The sequence below is a fragment of the Macrobrachium rosenbergii genome, chromosome 7 (assembly GCF_040412425.1).
Source record: "Macrobrachium rosenbergii isolate ZJJX-2024 chromosome 7, ASM4041242v1, whole genome shotgun sequence".
In the NCBI taxonomy this organism is placed as follows: domain Eukaryota; kingdom Metazoa; phylum Arthropoda; class Malacostraca; order Decapoda; family Palaemonidae; genus Macrobrachium; species Macrobrachium rosenbergii.
The window spans coordinates 14,327,501-14,349,297 of NC_089747.1; the positions used below are offsets into that span (position 1 = coordinate 14,327,501).

The 21,797-nt window shown below is 35.1% G+C and overlaps 1 protein-coding gene across 5 annotated transcripts in view; it reads left to right on the plus strand.

Moving 5' to 3' along the window:
• LOC136840144 (pseudouridylate synthase RPUSD2-like) overlaps nucleotides 1-21,797 on the plus strand; it is a 1,228,991-nt gene that overhangs the window by 1,184,017 nt on the left and 23,177 nt on the right. For 4 of the 5 annotated variants that reach the window (XM_067106574.1, XM_067106570.1, XM_067106571.1 and 1 more), the window contains 5 exons: nucleotides 3,367-3,454; nucleotides 4,981-5,102; nucleotides 6,505-6,605; nucleotides 8,282-8,369; nucleotides 21,532-21,640. In XM_067106574.1, the coding sequence (XP_066962675.1) occupies nucleotides 3,367-3,454; nucleotides 4,981-5,102; nucleotides 6,505-6,605; nucleotides 8,282-8,369; nucleotides 21,532-21,640 (508 nt within the window). Of the gene's footprint in view, nucleotides 1-3,366; nucleotides 3,455-4,980; nucleotides 5,103-6,504; nucleotides 6,606-8,281; nucleotides 8,370-9,291; nucleotides 9,380-21,531; nucleotides 21,641-21,797 lie in introns of all 5 variants that reach the window. The other variant, XM_067106572.1, reaches the window with a different exon arrangement.

The following is a 21,797-nucleotide window of genomic DNA, read 5'->3' on the forward strand; positions in this document are numbered from 1 at the left end:
TCCGTGTCCTCAAGAGAGTCTCTCTATGTAGGAGGTTTTTATCAGAAGTTTCGAAACGTTCCGTTGTCAGTTATCTTGTTTCATAAATTTGGGACTCTCTCTCTCTCTCTCTCTCTCTCTCTCTCTCTCTCTCTCTCTCTCTCTCTCTCTCTCTCTCTCTCTCTCTCTCTCTCTCTCTCTCTCTTATATATATATATATATATATATATATATATATATATATATATATATATATATATAGATTTATGTGTGTGTATAGAGTTTAGTATATAAAACAAATTATAAATGTGTAGGTATGAACAGGTTTTTTAATACGGATTGTATATGGAAATTTTTCACGTTTGGTTCATCCATAGTTAAGTATGTAGAGCATGTATGTAGCAGTGGTTGCTGGAGAGAGAGAGAGAGAGAGAGAGAGAGAAAGAAATCATATCGAAAGAAGAGATATGATATATATACGGCCTTAAAAACTCTCGAAAAGTTTATTTATCTCTTTGAGAAAGTTAACCAAAGTTTTACTCATTTTCTTTTCATAAATTCGAGCATAACGAAGTTTTCTCTAAACTGATTGACCTCTAACACGATTTTCAAGGCTTTTGCCCAATCGCTGAACAGCCTCATAACCTTTCCCCAATACCCCCCCCCCCGAGTGACCCCATGTAATGGTTTGACGAAAAAACGAAATAAGGACTATGGACAGAAATTTTTTTATTAATAATTCTGTGTTTATTCAGTCTTATACACAGTTCACATAATCAGTTGCGTAACAATGTAGCTGATGATTCGCTTATTAATACAGTCTCTCCTTGAATCATATGTGAATTTATATATCTTAAAAAGGAAATTTAAAGTAACATTGGAGAATGATCCTGCTTTTCCCAGAAATTGAATCTAAGCCCTCCCTCTGGTGCGGAGAGTATCATCACAGTTAAACTAGAGTGCACCAAGTTTGCATTCTTAATAGCATGCATTTTTTTACAGTCATAAAAACTTTCATCTAATCCCGTATGTTTTCACGCTTGACCGGAATAGTTTTTTGGGAAACAGTCAATAAAAACTTCATGTACTTCATGTTACATTCAAATTCCTTACTAAGAAATTTTTTGTTTATAGTCATAATACTTTCATTTAATACCGTATGTCTTCAAGTTACACAGTAAAATTCTTTGGGAAACGGTTAATGAAAACTGTATGATTTTCATGATTAACTGAAATTCATTGATAACAAATTAAACAAAACTGAGAGACTATTTCGTGGCTGGACAGTATTCTCAATAACAAACACTTGCTGTTTATAGTCATAAATACTTTCATTTAATCCCTTATGTCTTTATGAAGTACATGCTGTTTTCATTGACCGTGGTTCCCAAAAAGACTATTCTTTTGGGAACCACGGTCAATGAAAACTTCATGGACTTCATAATACTAAGAAATAAAGACAAAACAGAGAGAGAGAGAGAGAGAGAGAGAGAGAGAGAGTATTCTGCGTCTTCCAGAGTCCATTTACATGGCTTTGTCTGTCGCTTCAGACATCTTGTTTATTGGTAACCGCACGAAACCCCACGAGCAACCTCTCTTGCAACCGGTGTTGAGGAGGCAATCTGCGACTTATGACGATGGTTTCATTGTCCCCGTCGAGTTTGCCTATCGCTGTTAATTCCCCCCACCCCGCTTCCCGTCCTCCCTTCTCCTTGCGTCAGGGGGGTCTTCTCTCAGTGCGAAACGCAGTTTGGCAGCTGTTGGAAAGGGTGCTGATGATACTGATGATGATTCTGTTGAGGGATAAAAGGAAACTGATGATTATGAAGTTAATGTGTTGATGGTGGTGGTGAGGGAGTTCTCTTTGGGAAAAGGTTATTGGTGAACTACTTCGTTCTTGATTTCAGAGGTATTTGTATGACCTCTCTCTCTCTCTCTCTCTCTCTCTCTCTCTCTCTCTCTCTCTCTCTCTCTCTCTCTCTCTCTCTCTCTCTCAAATTGCACAGAGAAACAGAGAGACAGGTATTCACTTGCACGTGCAAAATGCAAACACGCATTATACATGTTATGTACATATGCTCGTGATATCCATACTTAAGTTCACAATATATGCTTTCTTTGTTAAATCTGCTGGTTTTGATTGGAATTTATTAGGACATATATTGCACTGGGTCACAAAAGTACAGGATGTCTAGACTTTCGCCGGTATATGAGCATAGATTTGAATTCCCGTTATCGATACATATTGTTGATAGCTCCGAAAGAATTTTTTGAGGATAAGTCTACGGAAATCAGTACTCAAGTTTAACTATATATATAAATTTTTTTTGCAGTATAATTCATTTTACTGTAACGTTGAATTTCTGGATTGTTTAAAGACAGGAAATTGAGAATTTTTAATACTGTAGTGGCTACAGAAACTAAATATTCTGCAAAAGCAGGTGGAACGGGTAACCCAGTATCTTACTTAGCCAAGGTATGAAGAAGACATAAAAAGAGACGGGAATTTAAAAAAATAGAGGTTAATTCATAAACAAGAGATAACCCTGCCTTATGAAATACGGAAGATTGTGGGAATTTCGGGAAAAAGGGACAGAGAGAGTTCCAAAGCTTGTCCTTAGGAAATAGAGACGATTAAAGGAATTTCGGGAAAACAGGAACAAAGAAAGAGAGTTCTAAAGCTTGTCCTTAGGAAATACAGACGATTATAGGAATTTCTGGAAAACAGGGACAGAGAAAGAGAGTTCTAAAGCTTGTCAGTATTGCGTATGAAGCAGGATTAAAGGTCTCCAAGCAGAGAAAAAATAGAAAGAAGTGACCTTGGTTGGTGTTGAATCCCTCTGGAGACGAACGCGTATGATCTTTGGCTCTTGTGAACTTGCTGGAGATAGAAAGTCGTTTCAAAGAGATGGAAAAGCGAAACATAACAGTTTTACCTTGATTACTAGTTGGGTTTCACAGCTTTCCAAACTGCTTGAGCTTTGGCATGCCATTCTCTAACCCCCTCCGGCGTAATGAAATTATACCTGGCAGATGTTGCAGAGACTGGCGGTTCAAGTTGGATTTGCTTTGTTCTAACTTCCTGTAAAATTAATTTGAGTGAAAGTCACAGGTGATTTAGGTGCAGCCATTTTTTTCCCGACCAACAATGAAGATGATATTTTGAAAATGGGTTTTTTGAAAATTTATTGACAATCTTATTTTCTTATTCGCTTTTCGTAATGATTCTATTTGAAATGATTTTTAAATTACTGTTAATATCAATTGTATTTATTAAGGAACTGACCGCGTCAAATAAATGGTTTTTAAATTATCTTTTATCCGCATTATGAATGATCAAACTAATCTAGAGTCATTAGTAATCGAAATTAATCTTCTTCTTTCCAGGCCAAATTGGAGACGAAGGCACTCAAGGCAAAGAGACCCGGATTCTCAGAGGAACGTTACAACGAAACTTCATATTACATAGAGAACGGTAAGTAAATGGTATGAAAATTCTATATTGAAATGATCTCCAAGTGAATGGAAAAAGTACAAAGGACACGTAAAGTAATTATCAAAAACTTGAGTTTGACGTTCGCAAGTTGTCACTTGTCGTCAAGCAAGGCAGGGTGATATAAAGAGATGTTTGAGAAATGAGACAACAGTTTGATGAGAGTTCCAGCAAATCGATCAAAAGGAAACTAGATTGAACAGTTATGATAAAGCTGATAGAAAAGGAGAACGTATTCAAGGAATTGTCGACAGATATGGTAATATTACGATAATAAAAACTGGCGTTTCTTCATGCCATGGTTTCTAAAAATAGTTAGAGGTTTTATCGGTATTTGTTAATCTTATGAAGGTTTTACCAAGAACACTGCATGTTGGTTTTTTTTTTTTTTTAGAGCTCTCCGAAAGGACATATTTTCTTTTCGTGTTTCTTTACAGTTGCCGTATGAGGTTATTCACAAACGTTTGTAACCATGTTTTTCATCAAGGAAAATTAAAGTTGACAGCCAGCTATATTAAAAAAAATCATAACAGCATCGGTAGCATCGGTACCATCAAGAAAACGGGAGTTTTTTTTTTTTTATTTACACGTCACATCACTTTATATTCATTACCCTCTTCCTTCGTCTGCAAAACCGTTCTTCCCCCACTCCTCCGCTCCCCTCCCCTCCCCTCCCCCTAGTCTTCGCACAACGAAGTCCTTTTTCCTCTCATCCTCCCCTGAGAAGGAAACCGTATCCCCGCACCAGTCACTGTCAGTTGTGTCTGTCCCATCACTCTTATCTTAAACTGCATCTCGCATGAAGCCTCCACTACCAGAAAAGGTAATATGATCATGTCGTGGAGAAAAATTCAAAAGTCCCTGAGTCACTTTTCCTCTCTCCTGCCTCAGCTCGTTTAGTGGTGCCTCTTCGTTTGATTTTTTTTTTTTTTTGTTATTTTGTATTATTGTCTGTTTCTTGTCTATTTGTGGATGAGTTTACTCACCACCTGCGTCGTGGTCTGTATAGGCTTATTATTCACTTCACGTTGTCTTAATTAAAACTGATTAGTTTTAACAGAAGCAAGAGATGTTTCCCTAAAGTACAGAACCAGCGTTCACACACACACCCATATATATATATATATATATATATATATATATATATATATATATATATATATATATATATATATATATATATATATATATGTATATGTGTGTATGTATATATATTATATAATATATATTTTTATATTAAAAATTAGAAACTAATTATATAGTGCTTGAGTGCATAATGAGGTTGGAAGACTCCCATAAGAACTGAACAGATGTTATACATGAACATCTGTAACAAGAGAATTTGAACCTTTCGTCTCCTTAGAACTGTAACTGTAAGAAATACCATATCTGATAAATGAAAAAGGTAAAATGACAGGGGAGGATAAGGAAATGCATTTTTCTGCAGATTCAGAAATCTTTTGCCACACACAAAACCATAACTGATTTTTTAACTTATGGATTTGCAGGTTTGAGGAAGGTCTATCCCTACTATTTCACATTCACAACATTTACCAAAGGACGTTGGGTTGGAGAAAAGATCCTAGACGTCTTTGCCAAGGAGTTCAGGGCACACCCAGCAGAGGAGTATGTAAGTACAGATGAATGTTCGTCCAGGGTCAAAGGCTCCGTCTTCTCACTTTTGTGTGTGTTTTAGGAAAATTTGTCTGGCTCTTTTTAGTTTTACTTTTGCCTCTTGTGTATAGTACTTGTTCTTAATTTCTTTAGTTTATTAACAGCTCAATATTAAGGAAAATGGACATTTCATTTAGAATATTTTTCGTCTTTTTTTTTTTTTGCAGTGCACAGAGGTTGAGTGCAGCTAAGCGTTTATATTAATGCAGATGTAGGCTCTTATATTTTACATCAAAGTATGAGTCATAAGGAAAAAGGAAGAGGTCTAGACTTTTATATATATATATATATATATATATATATATATATATATATATATATATATATATATATATATATATATATATATAATCTTATATTTAGGTAGATTGATTAATGGTAGATTCAAAAAAGAGAGTTAAGTGGTCAGTGCAGTTAATTATAAAATGTCAGTAGAAGAGGTTAGCAGAAACTATTTTAGATGGTCGTAGATGCCATTACTGAAAATGCTTTAGAGTAACGTATTAATTTTTGTACTTTTAAAAGAATTCATGATGTTGAAAAGTAATTCTTAAATGTGATTAAATTGGAAGCATGGCAAAAAAAAATTTGCTTTCAATATGGGAATGATTTATGTTGCATTCCTAAGATGCCTTGATTATGTTATATATTGACCTCTTGGTAGGCCAGATTATTATCATTATAATTGTAAAGCAGTTTAATGGTACCATCAGTATAGGATAATTGACTTTCAGTACACCTGAAGTACACTGTAGCAACTTACTACTACACTGTAGCTAAATCCAAGATAGCTCCCCTAGGTAACACACTGTTCTGTACTCTATATTCTGTCTATGCATTTAGGCCAAAAACCCACTCTTCTGTCAGGAAACATAACTAGATAAAGCATATAAAAATAACTGAGATGGTAAGGGATCAGAATCCCCAGGCCCTTGAGCAAAACATGAGGGCTTGGGATATTTTATTTACATTAACTTATTTTTGTTTTCCAATAAATCTTAACCCAGCGATATTTACTTTCTGGTATGCCCACAAAATGCAATTTAGTGGTATGCATGTACACAGTTTTTTATATATGAAATATGTTTGAATATTTTTTTAATCTTTTATCCAGTAGTTAATTTTGTGTATGCTTAGCAAATATAAATGCAAGAACTAATTCAACTGGAAGTCTTGAATTTTTTTCTCAGTCTTTGTGCCCTTTTATTTTTTCTGATGAAGTAGTCAGTTCCCATTTATATCTCTTTGTTCTTCCCCAACACCTCATTTCAGCTCACTGTTTAGTATGTCATTTTTCTCTTATACTTTCTTGAATCATCCAAATTGATCTTATGTGATGCTTTTGCTTGTGTGTGCAGGAGCGGTGCATCAAAAGTGGCACCCTGACCGTGAACTACGAGAAGGTGGACACAGACTACCGCCTGAAGCACAACGACCTTCTTGCCAACATAGTCCACAGGTATATCAGCCTTAGTCCCTGCTCCCATCCCCTCTCTCCACATCTATCCCCTCTCATCATCTCCAGAAACCAATATTACCATTAAGTCCCCTAACACTTTTCCTTCTGAAGTGCACTAGAACTTTTTTTTTGTCTGTATTATGTAACCCCAGAGAATCAGATTGCCAGCACTATATCAGTTGTGCTTGCATTTTACAATAACTTAAAGATTCTGCAGTAATGCACAGTGTTATCTTGCTGTTGCAATTATTAATTGTCCCTGCATCACAACTTATTTGCTAATTTTCTTGCTTAAAAGTTTTAGCAAAGAAATAAGGGAATTGGTGTTCGTATTGTAATTGTATTGAATCAGTTAAAGCTGGCAGACTCCATTATCAGCTGTAAAGTAACTGGCTTTTTTAGCAAAGAGATAGTACTAAGTAATCATTAATCATGAAAGGCCCATGCTACGGCCTTAAGTCTTTTATGTTTTATGTGACTGTAAACTATCATCAATGCCATTCCAAGCATTTGACATCTTCTGCTTGCATTTCAGTCTTTGATCCTTATCTTCCATCCTCGAACAGGAGTTACAGCCTGTTAATAATATATTTAGGTAAAAATTTTCATTCCTGAAATAGGTAATTTTATGCACCTAATTAGGATGACGTTTAAACTTACTGACTGTTTAGTGTTTGTAAGAATAAGTAGGGATAAGTGTAGGCAAAATAGCAGTGATAACTTTAAAGGTTATTTTTTCCATTAATTAGGTAGATGTGTCGTTTAGGTTTAACATTGTGACATATGTAAAGTAAGTATTAATAACTTATTTGTGAAAGCTATCAGTATACCATATTTTTTCCTTTTGTGAAATAAACAGAAATTATCTATAATTGTAAAGAATATTCCCAATACTGAGCAGTAGAAATTTTTGTTTTAAGTATGAAAAATTTGTCGATAGGTTACAGTTATCTATAAGAGTAGGCATTATTTATTTATTATATAGATTTAGGTAGCAGGAAGTATAATACTTCAAAAAAATAAAAATTTTAATACTGATTTTTATTTGTACATGTTGATATTCCATTCTGTATTAGTTCAGGTTTTTAATATTTTGACTCTCATGAAGTACCTGAAATTTTGCTAATATAATACAATGTTTGATATTTATAAAGGAGTTATACTAAAAGTTTATATGCAAGCTATACAAATTTCAGTTTTTGACAGCCTAAAGATGCTAGGGGTGTCATTCAGTTAGTTAAATAATACCATACCATAGAACATAACCATTGCAATGAGAAAATCTGTAAAACTTATGGTAAAACAATTAACTTTTATAATTAAAGAAGGTACAGTAGTTTGTAGTTTCCCATGAAAGGAAATATATTTGAATTAAACAGTCTACTAGAAATTATGCAATAAAGATCACACACCATAATATTAGGATAGTTATTAAAAAGTTTATACATAGCACTAAGCTTCTTGACTCTATTTTAACTTAACGTAAAGGTACTGAGTAGCATTATGAGAACCAGCCATTAATTTCAATATTGATCATATAACTTCATACTGTATTTTGTTTGAATTTTTATCACTTATCACTTAGTCAGCCAACACTACACCACCCCACTACCCTGGTTTTTGGGGAGGTGAGGTGAGTGGGGTGAAGGTGCAGATGTAAGTGTCAATGGTTTCAGGCATGAGGTACCTGTGACGGCTGAGCAAATCCCCATCGTACACGTGGACGAAGACCTTGTTGTGGTGGACAAGCCTGCCTCTATTCCTGTAAGTGGTGTTACTTGTCACCCCACCACCGCCATCATGTACACCACTCTAGATCTGTCGCCCAGCACCTCACATCTATACTTCATGGCTTCTACTGTGTTAAAGCTTTTCCACAAAATCAACATCTTATGAAAAATGGCTTTAAGCTCAAAACCATTTGTCAATTATAAATAAGTTTATGAAAGTAATACAGTATGTGGATTATCCAAATACAGTAGATCAAAAGCCATTTGGAAGTAGATGTGAGGCATGTTAGTGAAGGGTACTGAGTTCCCAACAGCGCTTTGCTCGGTCCCAGATCTTGTATGACGTCCCTGCAACGTTTTCCCTTCAGACCCTCCCCTTGCTCAATCTCCTCTTTTATCAGAACCAATGTTTTTCTTGCTTGCACTTGGTCCGATCCTAGTGTTGACTCAAATTTTAAGATTGATTTGTGTTTTTCTCTCCAACCCTTATCCATGTGCTCCTTTGGTGAATTGTAAATTTACCCCTAAAATTACTTCTAGAAATATACAGAATACTTTTTTCTGTAGGTTTTCTAACATGTATCTTGTACATTGTTGTAATGATTGTTTTTTTGTAAGGTATCATAATTCACAGATTTTACCTGAAACACAACATGGAAACATAAACTTTAGTTTATATGACTCTATTTTATTGGGCAAATTAGATCTGGGCTCTATGAGCAAGGCGGCGAGGGGAGGCGGTGAAGGGTGTCCCTCTGTTGTTGCTAATCTTGGTGTTTTCAGAGTGGTGATGGTGATCGCCGCAGCTTACCTGGGTGTGTGTGGGAGACACCTGCAGCCTTTTCATTAGCTCGCATTGTGCATTGTCGGTGATAGATCAATTTTCTTTTTTTTCCTAATACAGTTCATGGTTAATATAGATGCTAAACGCAGCCGTGTTGTGATTGCTATTGCAGACATGAGACACCGGTGTTAGCGCGAAACATTGAGATATTACATTTAGATGAGGATTTGGTCGTTCTCGACAAGCCATGTTCCCTGCCGGTGAGTAGTAGCAGCGAGCTTTAACCCGGCTAGCTAGCTGCCTGCCTAGTGTAGTGGGGTGGGAAAGCAGGACCCCCACCCCCCCGGCATGGTGTGGTCAGCACTTCTCAAGGCCATAGAATGGGAAAACGGCACCCTCGCGCGCGTGCTCCAATCTGCATCATCCGCATTATGAGCTCTAAGCTCTTAGCGGCTCCCCAGAACGCTCACTTTCTGCGGCAGCTCTACAACGTCCAACTGAACGCAGACGTGTTTTTAACGGCGAGATTATCCCTTAAATGGCCCATAAATTGACTTTTTCGCAGGACAATCCTTAACCATAAAATGCTCTGGTGGTCATTTTTGACCTGAATTGATGCTCTACGCCTTTGTCTAGTATCAGGTTCTGATTGGATTACAATTATGCAAGTTTCAGTTCTAAAATTGAGTCTCTTTCATTTCAACATTGACCAGACTTTCAGTAGCCACGTCCATCACAGTTTCCTCCAGTATATAAGTATTACTCCCATCCTCCATTATCCCCTCCAGTGGTACATCATATCCTTTTCACCAGCTTCTCTTTTGGATTATATTTACATTGCTGTGCCTAAGCTTCCAGCATTGATTGTCTTTTATATAAGTTCATATTTGTAAGATTATTACTCAATATTTTTTCATTCCCAATCCTAAAAATCCTTGAATAAATTGCTGTTTTATGAGTTATTGTGATTATGGAGCCTATGCTAAGCAGATAGTCCTTGCCCTTTAGTTCAGTCCTCATCATTTACCCTATTCAGATCTCCCAAAATGTGGATGCATTTGACCCAACCCTTTTCTCCACTCGAATTGGATCCTTTGCACCTCCAAAACAGACCCAACCTGGTTCCTGGCACACATGCGATTGGCTGCCCGATCCCCCAGTTTTGGCCCTAATTTTTTTTTTCCATCCAGTGCAAGGTTACAGCATGATTACATACCTTGCTGATTTAGGTACCATTGAAGCCCTTATCTTTGCACCCTTAATTTGCAATTTATTTTTTGTTACATTTCAGGATTGATTTTCCAAAGTGGACCTGGCCCAACATAGCAAGCCAAGGACGAGTGAATTTGTTGATTACCATTGATTTAATTTTTTTCCTTGTATCGTTTATGATTATGATGATAACTTTTTTGTTTTTCCCTGGCATGGTTTATTATAAAATAGTTTTCTTTTTACACCTCTTGCACCATTCCTCTTTGAACTTCCTTGTTTTTGTAGTTTTGCACATTTGCACAAGTTTGTTGCGTGACTTTCAGATTTTGTAGATTTTGTCCCTTATCCTAAATACATAAACAAGAGTATCAGGTTATTTACAATTAATGGAAATAACTCATTGTTTTAACAGTTACACATAAATTTTATTAACATGTACAGGTAGTGACTGTAAGATTGGCCAAGAAACATTTTGTTATACAGTACAGTCACTTATTTTAAGAAATTAAATTATTATTTCACCTTTAACACACTGAAGCTTGATCTGTTTAATACTACCTCAGGTGTTAGACTGTCTCATTTTGTGCCATTTTGTTTATGAATAATTTTACTATTTCCACATATTCTCTTCACAGTTAATATGGTTGCATGAGTCATCATTATCATCCCATGTTAGTTTGGCCAACCAGGCGCAGGTTGATGATGATAATGGTTGTCATGCCTTTTCTTCATCACCTTCATATGATCTGAACTGATATTGTTATGACACTGTAACATGACATAATTATCACTGCTCCTTTTGGCTATGATTTTTGTAAATTCACTTCAACTGCTATACATTTATTTCATGAGCTGGTGTCTGGTAAGGTAATTTAAGATATGACCTGAAATCGTCTTTCCGTTATACACAAACAGATAATACACACAGTGATATCCTTCACACTAAAGTCATTCTGTTGCTAAAGTCACCATTTACAAATACTGTATAGAAGATGTATTTCTCTTCTCAATAATTTAGTTTTTCGTCACCCCATCAAAAAGATGATATTCTCTCCTTTCTGTAAATATCATTACAACCATGCCACTACCATTAACGTCACCTTCTCCTTGCTCCTTCAGTCCACCAGTTTAGTTATTATTTAGTTGTTGCACATCATGGGATTTTTTTTGGTATGGATGGTAGAGCATCTTAGTTCCCATGATGGCGGTAGGACATTGCCGCATGTGTGATCTCAGCTAAATGTGGCTGATATTGAGTTTTGCCCCCCCTACAGGGCTGATGAGCATCTTGACCACAAAGACATGAACTATAAGTAAGTAAGGTCGCATAGTCTATGAGAGACAATTACTGTTCCTGGCAATACTAATCATTACACTGTATTTTAGGAGAGATATACCGTATATCCTTCACTCCTACCAACGAGGGTTTGTGTACCTCTTTGAATGCCACTGATATTTAAAATAACTACATTCATTTTTCCAGTTCCTCACTAAAAGATTTTTAGAATCTGAGGATGTCTAAATTGCACTGATGTCCTTAGTACCTAAGTGCTCTGAAACCTCTTATGTGACCTGACCTCTCTTGACCTACCCTCCTTGGTGTGGCATGGGTGAAGACAAGAGAGAATTCTAGACTTACACAATTTTAGCTTAAGCCATCATGCACATGCAAAACTGTAATTGATGGCCGAGAAGAGAATTCTAGTGTCAGCAGTCTGTTAAAATCACTTAGACAAACATGCCCTCACTTGTGAGCAATCAAGGGCCACAGTAGGTAAAAAAGTATTTGTTGCTTCGATAAATTATTTTAAATTCTTGTATATGTTAAATCACTTGTACTGTTTAAATTGACCTTGAGTAACATATACTTTTATAAAGACATGCACTCTTCATTCACAGTACACCCATTAACATCATATTTTATCATATGGCACTACACTAGGATCACCCACATTTTGCTGTTCATGTCAGTGGGTTTCTACAATTACGGCATAAATTTTGTTATTTATTTGCAGACGCCAGACAAATGACTAATATTTATGAATGTCAGGCAAGTTTTTCAGGAGAGGTGTTTAGGTACTGCATTATTCTTTGTTACCTCCCTTAACAGCAATAAGCTGATACTTCTGTAACTAAAGAAAACTATGAAGTAATGTCTACTGGTCCTTTGATATTAGAAATGTGTGATTTTGAGAAGATTTAGAGTACCTCTACATAGCATCATGTACATCTTTTTCAACAGTCTTTAGTTTATAAAATTATTTAGGTGGTTTTATGCTAATGGGTTAATGTAACTATCCCTATCAGTTTACTTATAATGCAGTTTGTTCAGTTTTGTGCACTTGCCACTGAAAGTGAATGTAAAGTATAAGATAGGAGTCATGTGGAAGTGTGAAAACACTGTACTTTCATAAAAAATACGTACGCTCTAATAAAAAGGAAGTGCAACTTGCGGATTGAAAGTTTATTAATAATTTAGTTTATATTTAACATTAATTATTGATATATTATAAAGAGAAACTAATGAATAAACACATGTAATTTACATATGTTGCTCCATGTTTATATAACAGTTGCCCAAATTCAGACACTGCCGAAGTTTTTAATAAGAGTCTAGGAAATCCGCCAGATTTTTTTATAACAGATATTATTTTATCTAGAAAGCTAAATAATTCTTTGCTAAAGTGATTTGTTATAATGCTGTTTATTACACAATATCTCTGTACTGCATAATATATTTTAAAGTTTTGATGTAGCTTCCAGTGATGTATTTATTATTATTTTGTGTGTGTATCTTAGTTAGGTTGAAAAATATGAAAATCAGGTATAACTTTAAAATACATAGGTTTAGACTATATTAACTCAATTCAAATATTAGAGAGATTTATGAAATACAGTATTTTATAGTTTTCTTCCTAGTTTAATGTAAAATTTTGGTTGACCCTCTTGAGCATTAGGACAAATAGATGATCTCTTCTTTTTTGAAAAATAAAAGATACTGTATTTATTGTGTGTATTTATAACTGAAAACAATTCATACTGCACTGAAATTCTAATGCTGGGACAGGAAAAGCTGTAAAGGTTTTATTAAGCTGAAGAAAATATTTAGTTCTAGGAAATACCAGATACAATTGAATTTATAAGGTAGATTGTTATCTGAAGCCTGAAACCCATCAATATGCCAGGTGATACTGTACTACTTGAATATTGTTGGACTTGAAAATTTTTTGAAAGGACAAGGGACTACAAAGATATTTTTCCCATGTCTTTAACCTTTGATATTAATTTGTACAAGAGTAACACAAACATCTAATGGCACCAGTAGTACTTTAACAGGTTTGGTAATTTGTGCAGTACAGTACAGTATTACTGAATTTATAGTCAACCAGTTAACATCTTTTTTTCAACAAGAAAATAACAATGTAACTAGAAAAACAGTGGACGGTTTACATTTGATATTTACACATTTCTTGTAGCCATAAATGTATTTTTAGATTCCAAACAAAATTGAAATAGATAAGCATAGGTTGGCTTTCAAGTCTGATTTTTTTGTAATGTTCTTTCAGAATTGTTGAGTTCTTTGATGTCATTTTTTACATATGTCATGTACTTTCCCAGAATAATTTTGTGCTATTGTATGTAATACTATCCTCATCTTTAAGTATCTCAGAGTTCATATCAGCAGCAGTTCATATACTCAGCTTGGTGATAAGTTTTTACAGTTATTAATTTCCATTCAAATCTTAATGTTAAGTGCAGTAGTGTCTGTCATGGAAAGGCTGTGTTAAAATTGCATAGCTTCACCACAAGGCAGCTGTTAGTAGATATGGTATCCGTTAAATCATTTAATAGATAAGCAATAATGATTATCACGGGGGTAACTGAGAATAAGATAACATCCTAATGTCAGATCTCTGATGTTGCTTGCTCAAAACATGATCAAGTTAACTGCCAGTTACTATATATGAAGACAGCCAGCTGATCAAGAGATCAGTAAATGAAAGATTACATGGGAAGCACATTGGCCACCTAACTGAATCAAAGCAGGGCTGAGGCCACAGACTTCACTCTGTTAATGTGGTTCTGTTTTCACCACCGTATTCTTTTTAGTTGAGGTCTTTTTTTATACTGTATATGAAATTAAAAGGAATTGTAAGCAGTTTCCAAAGCTACCACAGTAAAAGGATTACTGCATCAGTTATTCTCTCATCTCATGTTTCAAGAACAATTCATTACTCTTGAATATCAAAAAAATAATCATCAGTTTATGTAATAATAGAAGTCTGCTTTTACTTGATTATTAGTTCCTTTACATTAAACTTTCACATGGTCATTGTGTAAATAAAATAACTGTGGAATAAGTGATTAACAGTCCACTGAAATTGCGGGGAAAAAGAATAATTCAGTGGTGCAGATGTAACTGAGGATGGGATTAAGTCATCTTAGTTATCTGCACATTATTGTAGACCCAAAGGAGTGGCATAAAGAGGTGAATTGTTCATAAAGGAATTATCCTATCCCTGTAGGAGATGCTAGCCAACTCAAAACCATAGCCTAACCTTGTAATTTACTTATGCACAGATATTTGTAAAACAGTGAAAATAAATTGTAAAAGCAGTATTTCATCTTTCTTAAATTAGTGAATGTTTGTGAAAAGAATTTGTCATAGGCTATAATAACTAGGCTAAACAGATAGTTTGTAATGTATTGTATATGAATATTTCAACACAAAACAATATAGGCAATTACAAGGAAAGAATTAAATATGTTCCACATGGCGGATGGCCTTGGGAAGAGTAAGTTAACATATGAAACAAAGTCCTTGATAGGGAATCTGTCAAACATTAGGGGAATTAGGGAATCTGGGCAGTTATTTCAAGAATCAAAGTACAGTACTAAGGCATTTTTTATTAATGGCCATAGACAGTCTGAGGTTGATGTAAGGTAAAACAGAGTTCTTTTTTATTTTCCTTTCAAGAGAAAAGGAGCTCACATACATTTCAAAGGGATGATAGTGTTCTTGTTGCTAATAGTACTGTTAAGTAATACAACAAATGTTAACTGTTGATACTAGATTGCAGAATACTGTATATGTTTTCAGTCGAAACATTTTAAAGCATTACATTAGTTCTCCAATTTGTAAAATATTTTTATAATTTGGTGATTTCACTTCCAATTTGTTTGATTCCAAATATTTTGTAGACCTGTGGCTTACATCGGAAATGAAGATGGTATCCTGGAAGTAGTGGGTGCATTATGATCAGTTAATTACTAAAAGTTTTGAACTGTATTATATGGATTTACTTTGCATTTTAAATTAAAGTATAAGTAACACTTACAATGCAATACAGTGTGTTGTCTTTGACAACAATAATGAAGTTTTTGATGAACACACACAGATGCTCAATTCGAGATTGGGTTCATGGGAACTAATATCACAAGGAGGAGGCAGCTTGAATAATAAATCTCCACCCCAAAATTAGATTCAACATGACTAATATTTTGCTTTCTCTAACCTCCAAACATCATTTAGCAAATCAGTATGAGCCATTCCATTAAGCCTGTATCCATACATACAGTACTGAGGTAGCTCACCTGTCTGAGCAGAGGTTATTGGAATAGTAGTTCACTCCCAATCCCGAACATTTAATGTTTGCATTATCGAAACAGTTTTGCTTCTCTGCTCATTTTTGAGCAATTTTGTGATTTTAAGTGTACAGTACACCTTTTTTCTGAGTGCAGTTAAAGATATGTTGATACAGAACAAGCAGATGAGTGAGGTAATGCAGTATCTCTGGACATTTATTCCACTGGATCTTTTGATTTTCTGTAAAAAAAAAAAAAGCATTGTGTTCTAGGTGCATTAAAATAATGGTTTCAATAGAAAATATGCTTCAGATTGTTGGTTAATACTCAAAATTATTAACACTTTTAGGTTTGAAGTTAAATAGCTATTAGCTCAAAATAGTAGGGTGATTGTGTGATATACACAATCAAGTTAGAAAAGACGTAATATACAGAAATTACTTACTGTTGATTAAAAGAGTATTTCTTGTTTTTACCATATATTTCATACAAAGCACATGAAGTAGAAACCTTCACAGACATGGAACATTACTTTTCTTCGTAAAGAAATACACATTTCCAATTATGTTAACACTTCAATAGAATATATTCTATAACTGTTAAATGTTGCCAATGAGTGATTATGAATTGCTTCTCAGACTAACTCTCAATGTGAGTATCTAATTCAGTGTAAAGCACATTTCTTTTGTATGTGATAATAAAGTCCCTGATTTTACTTCTGATGTTGCCAAAGCGCCTGGTTAGCACAGACTAGCACTACCAGCACACAATAGTTTCGTACTGTATCATGCCTCTTCTGTGATACTTTACAATTTTCTGATTTGTTCTATTCTTATTTCTGTAGTTTAGTGAACATAAAACATGAAAACTCATTACTCATGATAGTTCTTACTGGCTGGAACTTCAAAGAGGAGTTTTTCTAATGTATGTACTGTGCTACAGTTTAAAATGAAGTACAGTACTCCACCCCTAGTGCTAAGAATTTTCCTTAATAAAGAACAGACTTTTGTTGGTTGCAATATAATGATGACAATGGAAAGAAGAAAAAGTTAATAATGCTAAAAGAAGAGCAATTAAAAACTTTGACAACTATATACTGAAACATTATTGAAAAATTACAAAGTGCCAAGTTTTCATTCAGTATTCTACTGAATTTCATAGAAGTTTCCAGTGGTTCATTGCAATAAAACTAGTTTCTGATTTCTGTGTAATGGAGTGTCATCATTTTATAATTTACTGTAATAGAAGAATTTAAGCATCTGACATCCAAAGTTTAACTTTGTGAGCAGCGTTGATATGGTGCCTTCTCTCTGAAATCCCAGCTATAGATGACAACCATCATCAGTAGCATGAACCCCATTCCTGGTTTTCAAACTATGGTAGTCACTCAGTCTTATTTTCACATTTCTTCAACCTTGAATCAATCATAGCACTTACACCTACTCTCATATTCCAACCAGTTTGTTGTAAGTTCCTTCTGGCTTGGTCCTTTGTAGTTTGCTTCATGATATATCCATATCTCTTCTTCCTATCCTAATCTTTCCACACCCAGTCACATGTATTGATTGTAATATTTTTTTTTACTTGAGGCGATAATTGCTAATATATTACAGCATAAGTCTTTTTGAATATAAATTGAATGTTTTGCACCACCAATGGCCACCTCATTTCTCATGAAGATATTGGTACTGTATTACAGTGCCTTATTTTCATGAAACACCTATACATATATTATTTGTTCTTACTCGGTTAACACTATCTTATGCCGACAGATATTTTCTTCTAGTTGGGTTTTTATGAAGGTTATAATTTTTATGTATGAGTTACTGATTTTGAATGTTGTGTACTTGTCTGTAATACACTTTGATTACGAAAGACACCTCTCTTTTGTGAAGTTTATTTTTAAGATATTGTAGGGTCGTCCATTTGGACATCAGATGGGAAACAACTGATTTTTATTAGTATGTAGTGTACAGCCAATTAACTCCAGTTTTGCCAATTTTGACTTCATATCTGGTGCTGTAGAGTGTGGATATTTATGTTTCTATGCTATTGAGAACTGTGTAGATTCATATGTCCCATGTGTGATTTCATTTGTAGGATAATAATTGATTTAATATTTAAGTGTCATGTTACATAAATCTAGTTTCCTTCAAATTCACCATGTTTCTTAGCATATTCTTTGTCAATACACAGCTAGCTTGAGAAATCATCATCATCATTTCATTTGTCAAATGAAATATATGTAAACTAAGTATATAAAGTCATTGCTGACATGAAAAATGTGTAGGATTCAAGTGCTGAAAATAGTAGTCTCATTTCCTAAGGTCTATTTTTATTCAAATTAAATTATTTTAAGATCCAGGTACAGCAATTTGATTTTGTCAGAGCATGATTACTTAGCTTCATCATTGTAGAAACAAGTTTTACACCACACGAGGAGAAATTTTTGCAAACACTTCAAAATAGTTTATGTTAGCAGAGTAATTTTATGTTTGTAGCTACATGTAACTAGAGCAGAGCTATTGAATACGTAATGAAATTCATCTTCATTTGAATATATAATGAAATTCATCTTCATTTGGACAGTTGACTTACTTTTGTTAGTTGTGTGGTTCAGCAACTGCAGTTGGATATGGGTATGCATTATTAAAAGTGGTATGCTGTACTGTCTCAGTGTTGTGATAGACTGTCTTAGAGGATATTTGTTGATTTTTGCAAATCCGTGTTTTACATAATCCTAACCATTTAGGTTAAAGGTTGGCACAGGCTAGATAATAATTGATGCTGCTTGTTTAATGGTTTAATGGTCTGAACACTTGGTGCCAGATACTGTAACAATTATTTTGCAAATACCAGTAACAGGTCAGTACTTTAGACCTTCCACTGTGTGGGTATAATTTTTTTACTGAAGGGGTGTTTCCTCATTGATGGTCTTAATGTTTTCTTATGCTCATGGGCTTTCATCCTTGAATAAAAGTAAATTTCACTTTGTGTCATTTTAGGTTGGGGATTGAATTGAATTGAATTCAGTATAGAATTTAGGCCAAAGGCCAAGCACTGGGATGTATGAGGTCATTCAGCACTGAAATGGAAATTGACAGTAAAAGGTTTGAAAGGTGTAACAGGAGGAAAACCTCGCAGTTGTACTATGAATCAGTTGTTAGGAGAGGGTGGAGAGTAAGATGGACGAAAGAGAATATGAAAGGAGGTACGAAAGGGTTGCAGCTAGGGGCTGAAGGCACGTTGCAAAGAACCTTAAGTAATGCCTACAGTGCACCACATGAGGTGCAGTAATGGCGCTGCCACCCTACGGGGTTTTTTAAGGTTGTGGATATGTATTAGTATTATTCACTCAAACATTTTCTTTTGAATTGATATAGTCTTGTTAATTCAGTAACTTTCTATATTACAATTGTTTAGTTTCATATCTTTTCTAGAAAGCAATCCTTTTACTCTGTGCTATATTAATAAAGGAAGCAATTCCTAGGAAACTTATCCAGGAAAAGTAAGATAAGACTTGAAAGATAAATGAAGGAAACATTTATTTTAATGTGGCCTATGTAGTTCACAAACAAAATAAATATGGAGAAAATAGTGTCATATATCTTCAGCTTCCTTATGGTGGCTTACATTTGACGGAAACATGCAAGGGAATGACACGTTTAAATCCATCCCGTTTAGGGACTGATGATGTTTTGATACTATGGTTATTGTGAACTTTTGGTAGCCTTTGGAACTTCATTGTGGTGATAACATCAGATTTTGTAGCAGTCTTTGAGAAATTTAGGGAGATGCATTGATGTCAGATGGTGTTTGCAGAAAGTAAGATGATTTTTGGTGGGTGAAAGTATATAGGTGGATAAAAATTGACTGTTTCAGCAGAGGAATCCCTTAATGATAGAATGAGGGCTACATTGAGTGTAAGATCATATCATGGCAAGATGCAAATGACTAACATCATTACACATTAGTCTGCTGACATATCTTACAAGAATTATGGACAAAGCCCACTTGAGAGGCAGGCTAACAATATCACAGACCCAAAATGCCCTTTTGGTGTACTTCATGTATCTTCCAAAAGTGATGACTATAAATATGAACTAAATGTCCTAACTAAAAATGAACAGCGGACATCAAGAATTATTGCATGCATTTTAGTAGGCTTTTTACAGGAAATTATAAAATTGTAGAATGACTCTAGATGATAAGTTTCAGACTGAAGTTGCTCTTAATCATTCCGCAATTTGATGCAGGGTTCTGATTAATTCTTGGATAAGCAGTGTTATGATTAATTCTTGGATAAGGGCAGTGAAGGTTGGTCTGTTATGGCACCTACACAGTGTGGGTTTTACTTACGTTTACTGAGGCCTCTACACACTTTTAGCCACCGTGTGCCTAGAGACCACATGGTTAAACAAGCAATATTTATTTTTGATAGTCTGTGTCAGTATTTAGTCTGAGATGGAGGCATAGGGTTGATATTAAGTCTGAGATGGAGGCATAGGGAGAAAAAGTCGTACATAACAAAATATAGAAATCAATACACTTCAGATTATATAACATTTAAGATTGTTTTTAAGTGATATGTAACAAAGACCAAGTCAGTGAAATAATGATATATGTGTAGAGCAATAGGCAGGGAAAACTTCTGCAGAAAATATAAGATTATGAAGAATTGCAATATTTTTTATTTTAAATTATATGAAAGACTTTAACATGAATTTAATTTTGACATGACATTAAGATTTGAGACTACTTTTATATTTGGTGATGCCTACCCTAGCACCACAACAAGGTTTACTTCAGCTGTAAGAGCTGTGACAATACACCTCATAGCACCCCCGAGTTGAAAATAAACTTTCAAATCACTGACTGTGTTTAGAAAGAGCTCTTGATCAGTTTGAGTGTTCAGTATCCCTGATAATTTACTCAGAGGATTCTTCAAATCTTCACATTCCAATCAGTGACTTCCTAGAACCCTCCAACTGGTGGAGATTGGCTTTACAAACACATTCACTGTAGCTGAGTTTTCCTGGAGATAAACTAATATAGTCTTAGATATAAATCACATTACAAAATTGGTTAGATAATGTAGCAATTTTCCTATAAGTTCAGGAGCAACTATTTAATCTCTTGGAAAATGAGGCTTTGAATTATGATAACCAGGCTTTAACAACTAAAGGTTCTTACCCGCCAGTATTTTGGTTGTGACACTGCCACCTCCCCATAAGTAAGACTGGTGAGAGAGCTGGTTCTCTATATACACCACAGCATGGCAGTCATAGGCTACCATTCTTTACTGGTTAGAAAGCATAAGTGGTGAATCAGGCACGCGAAGAAATCGTGGGTTAATTTATATACTGTTTTTTCTTAGTCAACCTGCTTCACTGCCTATTACAGGTTTACTGATAATCCTTTAATGTCTGTATTATTATTTTCAAACTGATGTTTTGTGTGTGTAATGACTGTTAAGAGAATGGTAGCCTAAGTCCCTGAGGCTGGTGTTGACGTGCCCGCGGGCTGTCGCCTGCTGTGGCTCTCGGCCTCCTCCTTGCCCTCCCCCCTTCTTACACACACTGATGGTGGTGACTGTTGTTGTCCTCGCGTCCAGGTCCACCCGTGCGGCCGCTATCGACACAACACTGTCGTCTTCATCCTGGCCAAGGAGTACAATCTCAAGAACCTCAGAACCATCCACCGCCTCGATAGACTCACGAGCGGTAAGTTGGCATCCCCTGTCCTTGCTTCCTTACTGTGTATCTTCCCTAAAATACCATTGCATCTCATTGCCAACCTGCCAACCTACCTATATCCCTTTATCATTACCACACCTAGAGCACCACCACCACCACCACCACCACCACCACCACCACCACC